The 11727-nt window shown below is 46.8% G+C and overlaps 1 protein-coding gene across 1 annotated transcript in view; it reads right to left on the reverse strand.

Annotated features, from left to right (window-relative positions):
* LOC112075758 (IQ motif and SEC7 domain-containing protein 1-like) overlaps nucleotides 1-11315 on the reverse strand; it is a 41668-nt gene extending 30353 nt beyond the window's left edge. Inside the window, exons 1-5 of the mRNA XM_024142698.1 lie at nucleotides 11203-11315; nucleotides 10803-10969; nucleotides 9159-9298; nucleotides 1640-1795; nucleotides 1342-1441 (exon numbers count right to left, since the gene is read on the reverse strand). Of these exons, the coding sequence (XP_023998466.1) occupies nucleotides 1342-1441; nucleotides 1640-1795; nucleotides 9159-9298; nucleotides 10803-10969; nucleotides 11203-11315 (676 nt within the window). The remainder of the gene's footprint in view (nucleotides 1-1341; nucleotides 1442-1639; nucleotides 1796-9158; nucleotides 9299-10802; nucleotides 10970-11202) is intronic.
* Nucleotides 11316-11727: the final 412 nt, after the last annotated feature.

Genomic DNA, 11727 nt, shown 5'->3' on the forward strand with positions numbered 1-11727 from the left:
GGCGGTTTAATAATAGTTCCAGGCTTCATAGGACAGCACCAAGAGGGTTTAATTAATAGTTTAAGCTTCAGTAGGCGCAGCACCAGCATGGTTTCAACTAATAGTGTCAGCTCACTAGGCAGCACCAAGAGGCGTTTATAGATAGTTTTCAGCTTCATAGCGGCAGCACCAGAGGTTTAATAATAGTTACAGCTCATGTAGTGCCAGCACCAGAGGTTTAATAATAAGTTATAGCTTCATAGGCAGCACCCAGAGGTATAATAGTTCCAGCCCTTCATAAAGCGCAGCACCAAGAGCGGTTTAATAATAGTGTAAGCTTCATTAGGTGCAGCCACCAGCAGGTATAATGAATGAGTGTCCAGCTTCATAGGGCAGCAACCCAGAGGGCTTACATAAAAGTCTCTAGGCTTCATAGGGCAGCGCACCGAGAGTTTACATAATGTTCAGCTTCAATAGTGCCAGCAGCCCAGAGGCGTTTATTAATAGCACTCCATAGGCTGACCAGAGGATAAAGTCCGTCACTAAGCGGCAGCACCGAGTATAGGTCAGGTCATGCATTCGAGGGTAATAATATAGTTCCAGCTTCATACAGGTGCCCAGCACCAAGGTTTAATAATATGTCGGTTCTAGGTGAACGAGGTTAATAGCCCCTTCATAGGCGAGCCACGCAGAGGTGTTTAATAATATGTCCGATGCTCATAGGCAGACACACCAGAGGGTTAATAATAGTCCAGTTCTAGTCTGCGCAGAGCACCAAGGCGTTAATAATAGTGTCAAGACTTCATAGGGCAGCACCAGAGGGTTTAATAATAGTTCAGCCTTCTCATAGGTGCAGCCACCAGACGGGTTTGAATAATATGTCAAGCTTCATAGGGCAGCACCAGAGGGTTAATAATAGTGTCCAGGCTCTTCATAGGGCAGCACCAGAGGGTTTAATAATAGTGTCAGCTTCATAGGGCAGCACCAGAGGGTTTAATAATAGTTTAAGCTTCATAGTGCAGCACCAGAGGGTTTAAGCTTCATAGTGCAGCACCAGAGGGTTTAATAATAGTGTCAGCTTCATAGGGCAGCACCAGAGGGTTTAATAATAGTGTCAGCTTCATAGGGCAGCACCAGAGGGTTTAATAATAGTTCCAGCTTCATAGGGCAGCACCAGAGGGTTTAATAATAGTTTCAGCTTCATTGGGCAGCACCAGAGGGTTTAATAATAGTTTCCCAGACTCATATTTAGCCTGGTCCTGGACTTAAAATCATGCTCAATATAGAATATCCATTGACTGAATCTGTATTTGGGAACACCGCCCAGAGACACACAGAAACATCACAGCAGTAGATACTTACACTGGTTCTCAAACAGCAGCACCTGCATCCCACAAAGGGAGAAGGACTGTCTGAAGCTGTATGTCACACAGTTTTTCTTCTTCTGGAAGATCTTTGTCACCTAGTTGGGGAAAAACACACAGGGACATTCAGGACATGGTCACCCTTCATAAACAGACTAATGTTCCCTKTGTACATCAGAAACAACAATGTGAACACGCTGTGTGTCCAAAGGACCAGGATTGAAGAGCTTCTACTGGGTGAGAATGCACTCGAGAAATAACTAGAGCCAGACAGAGTTCAGTTCTACAGTACGTACCACCACCAGGTCATTGAAGAGGAAGATCTCTCTCTGGTGCAGACCCAGTTTCTGAGGCTTGTTGGGGTCTGGAACCTCAAACAACCTGCAGTAACACACCAGCCTGCGGTGTGGCAGGGACAGAACACAGCCTAGACCATGGTGCAGAGAACCAATCTGCATTTGGGAGGGGAGAAAGAAAGAGAGAGAGAGATCAAGTCATTCTTTGTAACAATACACAGGCCTAGAATTTCTCAGCAAACAGCTGGAGGCAGTTTGAGCTACATTTTTGTGGAATGTCTGCCGATACATGTGAGAGTCTCTCACTCCCCCTACCGCCGCAACGGTTGTCTCGACGTCTGAATGCTCGGCAGTGAACTGACATTTATTCCTGAGGTGCTGACCTGTTGCACCCTCAATAACCACTGTGATTATTATTTGCCCCTGCTGGTCATCTATAAACGGTTGAACATCTTGAAGGACGATCTGGTTCCTCTCTAGGTTTCTTCCTAGGTTTCTGCTTCTTTAGGGAGTTCTTCCTAACCACCATGTTTCTGCATTGCTTGCTCTTTGGGGTTTTAGGCTGGGTTTCTGTATAGCACTTTGTGACAACTACTGATGTAAAAAAGGGCTTTATAAATACATTGGATTGAGTTGGTAAATCATAGGGAATAGAATAGTTGGTCACCGCCGATGCCTTGTCTGGATTTATTTCCACCCCTTTCCCTTAGACAATATGTCAAAGGAACTTCAGCTGGGTCTTCAGGAAATGGCATTTCTCATGTTCAATGTCAAGTTGAGATAATGGAGGTCATCCACATGCTGCTGCTTGTTGGGGGAGTAGACTATGATGTCACCTATGTAGACTAAACAGTTGACAACAGTTGACACCTCGCAGTTCCCCAAGAACTCTCTCCATCATCCTGTGAAAGGTCCCTCCAGCATGGTTAAGGCCAAAAGGACTGTATCGCGGTATTTTCTTTGTTCTTCTCATCCATCTCAATTTGCCAGTAGCCAGACTGCAGGTCCAGAGTGTTCAACCAAGTAGCACCATGCAAGGACTATAGGATGTCAGGCATTGGGCATTGGGTAAGCGTCGAGAGGTGTCTTGGCGTTCAAGCCTCTTAAATCAGCATGAAACCAATAGGCGCCATAAGGTTTGCCAAACTGCCCACGAGGAGTGGGATAACAACATCCTTTAACATTTTCTCATGATCTCTTTCTTTATGGGTGACACCCGATAGGGCGTGGACCTAACCGGCTGTCTTCTGAGGGAAGTATGGCATGCCTGGTCACACCCTCAAGGGCCCATTACATGTACTGACTTTTCCCCCCTTACATGTACGGACTTCTCCCCCCCTGCTAGTACTGGCTTTCCCCTTACTAGCACTGGCTTTCCCCTTACTAGCACTTGGCTTTCCCCTTACTAGCACTGGTCCTTTCCCCTTACTAGTACTGGCTTTCCTCCTTACTAGTACTGGCTTTTCCCCCTTACTAGCTACTGGCTTCTCCTCTTACTAGCACTGGCTTTCCCCTTACTAGCACTGGCTTTCCCTTACTAGCACGGCTTTCCCCTTACTAGCACTGGCTTTCCCTTACTAGTACTGGCTTTCCCCTTACTAGTATTGGCTTTCCCTTACTAGTACTGGCTTTCCCCTACTTAAGCACTGGCTTTCCCCTTACTAGCACTGGCTTTCCCCTTACTCAGTACTGGCTTTCCCCTTACTATATGCTTTCTTACTAGTACTGTCGTTCCCTCTTACTAGTGCTGGCTTTTCCCATTACTAGCGCTGTCTTTCCCCTTACTAATACTGGCTTTCCCCTTACTAGTACTGGCTTCCCTTACTAGTACTGTGCTTCCCCTTACTAGTACTGTCTTCCCCTTACTAGTGCTGGCTTTCCCCTTACTGTACTTTGGCTTCCCCTACAGTACTGTTTTTCCCCTTACTAGTACTGTCTTTCCCTTACTAGTACTTGGCTTTCCCCCTTACTAGTACTGGCTTTTCCCCTTACTAGTACGTGCCTAGTACTGGTTCCCCTTACTAGTACTGGCTTTCCCCTTACTAGTATGGTTTTTTTTCATCTACTATTTTCTGACCCTATGTACAGGTCCATCTACTATCCTTTTGACCTATGTAGCCAGGTCCCATCTACTATCCTTCTGACCCTATGTAGCCAGGTCCATCTACTATCCTTTTGACCCTATGTAGCCAGGTCCATCTACTATCCTTCTGACCCTATGTAGCCAGGTCATCTACTATCCTTCTGACCCTAAAAAACCCATGTAGCCAGGTCCATCTACTATCCTTCTGACCCTATGTAGCCAGGTCCCATCTACTATCCTTCTGACCCTAATGTTAGCCAGGTCCCATCTACTATCCTTCTGACCCTATGTACAAGGTCCCATCTACGATCCTCTGATCCTATGTAGCCAGGTCCGATCTACTATCCTTCTGACCTATGTAGCCAGGTCCCATCTACTATCCTTCTGACCTAGTAGCCAGGTCCATCTACTATCCTTCTGACCTCTATGTAGCCAGGTCCCATCTACTATCCTTCTGACCTATGTACGCAGGTCCCATCTACTATCCTTCTGACCCTATGTAGCCAGGTCCCATCTACTATCCTTTCTGACCCTATGTAGCCAGGTCCATCTACATCCTTCTGACCCTATGTAGGCCAGGTCCATCTACTACCTTCTGACCCTATGTAGCCAGGTCCCATCTACTATCCTTCTGACCCTATGTAGCCAGGTCCATCTACCTATCCTTTCTGACCCTATGCAGCCAGGTCCCATCTACTACCTTCTGACCTTATGCAGCCAGGTCCATCTACTATCTTCTGACCCTATGTAGCCAGGTCATCTTACTATCCTTCTGACCCTATGCAGCCAGGTCCCATCTACTATCCTTCTGACCTATGTAGCCAGGTCCATCTACTATCCTTCTGATCCTATGTAGCCAGGTCCCATCTACTCTCCTCTGACCCTATGTACCAGGTCCCATCTGCTATCTCTGACCCTATAGCCAGGTCCCATCTACTATCTTCTGACCCTATGTAACCAGGTCCATCTACTATCCTTCTGACCCTATGTAGCCAGGTCCATCTACTATCCTTCTGACCCTATGTAGCCAGGTCCCATCTACTATCCTTCTGACCCTATGTACCAGGTCCTCTTACTATCCTTCTGACCCTATGTAGCCAGGTCCCATCTACTATCCTTCTGACCCTATGTAGCAAGGTCCCATCTACTATCCTTCTGACCCTATGTACCAGGTCCCATCTACTATCCTTCTGACCCTATGTAGCCAGGTCCCATCTACTATCCTTCTGACCCACTATGCTAGCCAGGTCCATCTACTATCTTCTGACCTATGTAGCCAGGTCATCTACTATCTTCTGACCCTATGTAGCCAGCTCCATCCTACTATCACTTCTGACCTATGTAGCAGGTCCATCTACTATCCTTCTGACGCACTATGTAGCCAGGTCCCATCTACTATCCTTCTGACCCTATGTAGCCAGGTCCCATCTACCATCCTTCTGACCCTATGCAGCCAGGTCCCATCTACTATCCTTCTGACCTTATGCAGCCAGGTCCATCTACTATCCTTCTGACCCTATGTAGCCAGGTCCATCTACTATCCTCTGACCCTATGCAGCCAGGTCTCTACTATCCTTCTGACCTACGCAGCCAGGTCCCATCTACTATCCTTCTGACCCTATGTAGCCAGGTCCATCTACTATCCTTCTGACCCTATGTAGCCAGTCCATCTACTATCTTCTGACCCTATGTAGCCAGGTCCCATCTACTATCCTTCTGACCCTATGTAGCCAGGTCCCATCTACTATCCTTCTGACCTTATGTAGCCAGGTCCCATCTACTCTTCTGACCCTATGTAGCCAGGTCCCATCTACTATCCTTCTGACCCTATGTACCAGCCATCTACTATCCTTCTGAACCCTATGTAGCCAGGTCCCATCTACTATCCTTCTGACCCTATGTAGCCAGGTCCCATCTACTATCCTTCTGACCCTATGTAGCCAGGTCCCATCTACTATCCTTCTGACCCTATGTAGCCAGGTCCCATCTACCATCCTTCTGACCCTATGTAGCCAGGTCCCATCTACTATCCTTCTGACCTTTAACCAGGTCCATCTACTATCCTTCTGACCTATTAGCCAGGTCCATCTACTATCTTCTGACCCTATGTAGCCAGGTCCCATCTACTCCTTCTGACCTATGTAGCCAGTCCCCACTACTACCTTTCTGACCCTATATTAGCCAGGTCCATCTACTATCCTTCTGACCCTATGTAGCCAGGTCCCATCTACTATCCTTTCTGACCCATGTAGCCAGGTCCCATCTACTACCTCGACCCTATACGCCAGTCATCTACTACCTTCTGACTATGTAGCCAGGTCCCATCTACTATCCTTCTGACCCTATGTAGCCAGGTCACCATCTTACTATCCTTCTGACCCTATGTAGCCAGGTCCATCTACTATCCTTCTGACCCTATGTAGCCAGGTCCCATCTACTATCCTTCTGACCCTATGTAGCCAGGTCCCATCTACTATCCTTCTGACCCTAATGTAGCCAGGTCCCATCTACTATCCTTCTGACCCTATGCAAGCCAGTCCCATCTACTATCTTCTGACCCTATGTAGCAGGTCCCATTACTATCCTTCCTGACCCTATGTAGCCAGGTCCCATCTACTATCTTCTGACCCTATGTAGCCAGGTCCCCTCTACTATCCTTCTGACCCTATGTAGCCAGGTCCCATCTACATCCTTCTGACCCTATGTAGCCAGGTCCCACTACTTCCTTCTGACCCTATGTCGCCAGGTCCCATCTACTATCCTTTCTGACCCTATGTAGCCAGTCCATCTACTATCCTTCTGACCCTATGTAGCCAGGTCCCATCTACTATCCTTCTGACCCTATGTAGCCAGTCCAATCTACTATCCTTCTGACCTTATGTAGCCAGGTCCCATCTACTATCCTTCTGACCCTATGTAGCCAGGTCCATCTACATCCTTCTGACCCTATGTAGCCAGGTCCATCTACTATCCTTCTGACCCTATGTAGCCAGGTCCCATCTACTATCCTTCTGACCCTATTAGCCAGGTCCATCTACTATCCTTCTGACCTATGTAGCCAGTCCCATCTACTATCCTTCTGACCCTATGCACCCAGGTCCATCTACTATCCTCTGACCTATGTAGCCAGGTCCCATCTACATTCTTCTGACCTATGCGGGCAGATCCCATCTACTTTTAACTCCTCGCAAGTGTGGCTTGTTTGGTGTCTGCTGTGAAGGAATACCACAACAAGTCAATTACTTGATTGATGAAGGCACGTCATCCAACAAAGGCAGCTGCGCAGTCATCAACTACATGCACCATTCTTCACCAACTACAGAGTTGGGAAAAACACGTGTGGAACGGAATTGTGATAACTGCAGTGGCCAAAACAAGAACAAGCTTGTGCTCTGGTATTGTGCTGGCGGACCATGCACAAGCTCCACTACAGTCTGGACCTCACTTCCTGATCACAAGCCACACCAAGTTTCCCCCAACTGGTGCTTCGGCCTCAGCAGGCAGCGCTTAAGAAAGACCAGAGTGAACACTGTCTGAGATTGCTTGTGTTGTGAAGGTCAGCACTGTACAGGAGTCAACATCACCTGACTCCGTACTTCAGGCCGCTGCAACAGATCAAGCAGTACTTGCACTTCAGGTGAATGTTATTCTTCTTATCTAAACTTGGAGGTGAATTGATGTGGGCAAGGTTGTAATGTCTTGTATATTTTATGTGTTATTCCCTGTTTCACAGCTTCCATGCTCTGGAGCCTGGTTGTGTTGTCGCCAAGGAGCGTTCGGACTCAGTCGGGACCAGGTTTCAGCTGCTGGCTTCTCCGAATATAGATTCCTTCGTTAATGTGTGGTGCGGACGGACCAGGTCATTACTGGGGAGAGTTCCCAGTCATCTAGACTATCGTACCGTCTCTGACGGGCCAGGTCATCAACTGGGGGAGAGTTCCCAGTCATCTAGACCTATCTGCACCCGTCTCTGACGGCCAGGTATCCGGGGGAGAGTTTCCAGTCATTCTAGACTATCTGCACCGTCTCTGAAGGCCAGGTCATCACTGGGGGAGAGTTCCCATCATCTAGACTCTCTGCACCGTCTCTGACGGGCCAGGTCATCACTGGGGAGAGTTCCCAGTCATCTAGACTCTCTGCACCGTCTCTGACGGCCAGGATCACACTGGGGGAGAGTTCCCAGTCATCTAGACTATCTGCACCGTCTCTGAAGGGCCAGGTCATCACTGGGGAGAGTTCCCAGTCATCTAGACTCTTCTGCACCGTCTCTGAGGGCCAGGTCATCCACTGGGGGAGAGTCCGCAGTCATCTAGACTATCTGCACCGTCTCTGACGGGCCAGGTCATCACTGGGGGAGAGTTCCCAGTCATCTAGACTATCTGTAGTGTTTCTATTCACATTCACATGAATCTTTCCTAACACGCACACACACACACACACACGTCATACTTGCTGCTACTATTTTTCATCCTGCTGCTCAGCCACTTCACCCCTTATTTTATGCATATAACTACCTCATCTATCACCACTATCACTGATATGGTTATTGATATTGTTCTAGTACATACTGTATAACTACCTATAACTACCTCATCTATAACTGATATGGTTATTGATATTGTTCTAGTACAGACAGTTATATGTAGTTATACAATCTCATCTATCACTGATATGGTAATTGATACTCTATATTATGTAGTTCTTTCTCTACTGGCATTGACACTTGTTATTTATATTATTTATATTGACACTGTCTATTTCTGATATTGCTACTATACAAGTAACCATTTTGCTGTATCGTTTACATCTTCTGTAGAGACCCATCCACTTAGCTAGATGTGTCTGGGGGTGATTACAGCCATCTATTGTATTTCATGAACATGTCTAGACAATAGAGACCCATCCCCTTAGCTAGATGTGGCTGGGGTTATAGCATTTCTCTCACATGACCCATCACTTTAGACCAGTGTGTCTGGATAAGAGTCATCTAATATTTATTAAATKTTTTTTTCTAGACACTTTGTTTACCTGGAATTTTTCCTTATTGTAGGCTACTACAACMTTTAGTCTTAATCTTTGGTTGTTTACTCACTGTTTAGCACAAGACCTCACATGTGATTCCTTAAAGAGATGGGTGGGGCTAAGGCTTGAGAGGGTGTGAACGATGCTGAATGGGTGTAGACAAAGAAGAGCTCTCCAGTAGGTGTACCAAAACATTCAAGTGCCATTTTCTCTAAAGTGGGCTTACAAGTTTATCAACTTTCAAAGCAGAATGACTTTCCCATTGTTCCTCAACTGCAGTGTATGATGTTGTAGCTCTGAGTCTCTACTTTTATCCAATGTAAAAAAAAAAACACAATTTAAAATTGTGCTACATAAGACAGAATCAAGGCGGTTTGTCACATATGTCCATGGCAGCACAGGGTCTAAACTCACCGGTTTCTTCCCAACAATGAGTTTCTCGACCTTCTGGACCTGAGAGACGTGATCTTCGTTGGTCTTCAGCTCTCTCTTCCTGATCCTCTCATATATACCTGTCAGCATCTCCCGTGGGATGTCCCCTCCATCATCCACACCTGGAGAAATAGTTACAATGTTACAACTAACCATAACTCTAACCTCTTGTATCTAACCCTATCAGCATCTCAAGCTAGATGTCCTCTCCATCCCCACTACAGATACACATACTGTACATTGAAAGTAATATGCACAGAAATACTGTGTTTCTCTTTAGAAAGGCTTGTGAGTGAGTTTGAATCACTCTGCTTCTCCACGAGTCAAACTCAGATCAAATGGCATACACATACAGTGCATTCAGAAACTATTCAGACCCTTTACTTTTCCCACATTGTTACGTTACAACCTTATCCAAAAATGTATTACATCGTTTTTACCCCTCATCAAACAATACACCATAATGAAAAAAAAACATAGGTTTTTAGAAATATCATATTTATAGGTATTCAGACCATTTACTCAGTACATTGTTGAAGCACCTTTGGCAGCAATTACAGCCTCGAGTCTTCTTGGGTATGACTCTACACGTGGCACACCTGTATTTGATTGGCTATGATCGGCTATGAAAAGCCAACTGACATTTACTCCTCAGGTGCTGACCTGTTGCCCCCTCGACAACCACTGTGATTATTATTATCTGACCCTGCTGGTCATCTATGAATGTTTGAACATCTTGGCCATGTTCTGTTATAATCTCCACCCGGCACAGCCAGAAGAGGACTGGCCACCCCTCAGTGGCACACTTGGCATTGGCATTGAAGCCAAACAGTTCATTCTTGGTTTCATCAGACCAGAGAATCTTGTTTCTCATGGTCAGAGTCCTTTAGGTGCCTTTTTTGCAAACACCAAGTGGGCTATCATGTGCCTTTTACTGAGGAGTGTGTTCCATCTGGCCACTCTACCACAAAGGCCTGATTGGTGGAGCGCTGCATTAAGAATGATGGAGGCCACTGTGTTCTTGGGGACCTTCAATGCTGCAGAAATGTTTTGGTACCCTTCCCCAGATCTGTTCCTCAACACAATCCTGTCTCGGAGCTCTACGGACAATTCCTTGGCTAGGTTTTTGCTCTGACATGCACTGTCAACTGTGGGACGTTATATAGACAGGTGTGTGCCTTTTCAAATCATGTCAAATCAATTGAATTTACCACAGGTGGCCTTGTAGAAACATCTCAAGGATGATCAATGGAAAGGATGCACCTGAGCTCAATTTCGAGTTGCATAGCAAAATGGTCTGAATAGTTAGGTAAATAAGGTATTTCTGTTTTTTAGCAAACATTTCTAAAAACCTGTTTCACTTTGTCATTATGGGGTACTGTGTGTAGATTGATGAGAACAACATTCAAGTCAAGGAGAATTTTTATACTTTCCAAATGCACTGTATAGTCAGAGAAATGTTGTTCTGTTCTGGTTAAAGAAACTCTGCTTGAGTTCCACTGCTTAGCCATGACACAATTTAAACACCTTCTAGACAGGGACATTCATCAAGTTGTAGTGCATGAACAGGTTCTATTAGAGAGAGGTCAGGAGTTACAGACCCTGACTACCTCAATGGACTTCTACCTCTGAGGTTCTTGATGAAGTCCTCCAGCTTCATCTTCCTCTCTGGCTTGACGTTGGGAGAGTACATGTCAGTGTTGAGGAGGATGATGGCGAACGCCAGGATGAAGATGGTGTCGGGGTTACGGAACTGTCGTACCACCCCGGGGTTACAGATACAGTACCTCTGACTGGAGAGAGAACAACAACCTGTATTATACAGATGCAAACGTAACCCTAACCATAACATAACTAACAGAACTGACATACCACCCCAGGGTTACAGAAACAGTACCTCTAGCTGTAGGAGGGAGAAATAATGAGAAAGAAAAAGAGACTGAAAGACAGAGAGAGAGACAGAAAAAGAGAGAGACCCTATCTGACTGAAGCTGACCTGGTGACCGTGGACCGAAACCCATCTTACTGAAGCTGACCTGGGACCGTGGAGAGAACCCTATCTGACTGAAGCTGACCTGGTGACCGTGGAGAGAACCCTATCTGACTGAAGCTGACCTGGTGACCGTGAGCCGACCCCATCTTACTGAAGCTGACCTGGTGACCGTGAAGCGGACTCTACCTGAAGCCCCCTGGTTACCGTGGAGCGGACCCTACCTGAAGCCCCCTGGTTACCGTGGAGCGGACCCTACCTGAAGCCCCCTGTTACGTGAGCGGACCCTACCTGAAGCCCCCTGGTTACCGTGGAGCGGACCCTACCTGAACCCCCTGATTACCGTGGAGCGGACCCTACCTGAAGCCCCCTGATTACCGTGGAGCGACCTACCTGAACCCCCTGTACCGTGGAGCGGACCTACCTGAAGCCCCCCTGATTACCGTGGGCGGACCCTACCTGAAGCCCCCCTGGTTACCGTGGAGCGGACCCTACCTGAAGCCCCCCTGATTACCGTGAGCGGACCCTACCTGAAGCCCCCCTGGTTACCGTGGAGCGGAA

Source organism: Salvelinus sp. IW2-2015, unplaced genomic scaffold, assembly GCF_002910315.2.
Source record: "Salvelinus sp. IW2-2015 unplaced genomic scaffold, ASM291031v2 Un_scaffold3375, whole genome shotgun sequence".
Taxonomy (NCBI): Eukaryota; Metazoa; Chordata; class Actinopteri; order Salmoniformes; family Salmonidae; genus Salvelinus; species Salvelinus sp. IW2-2015.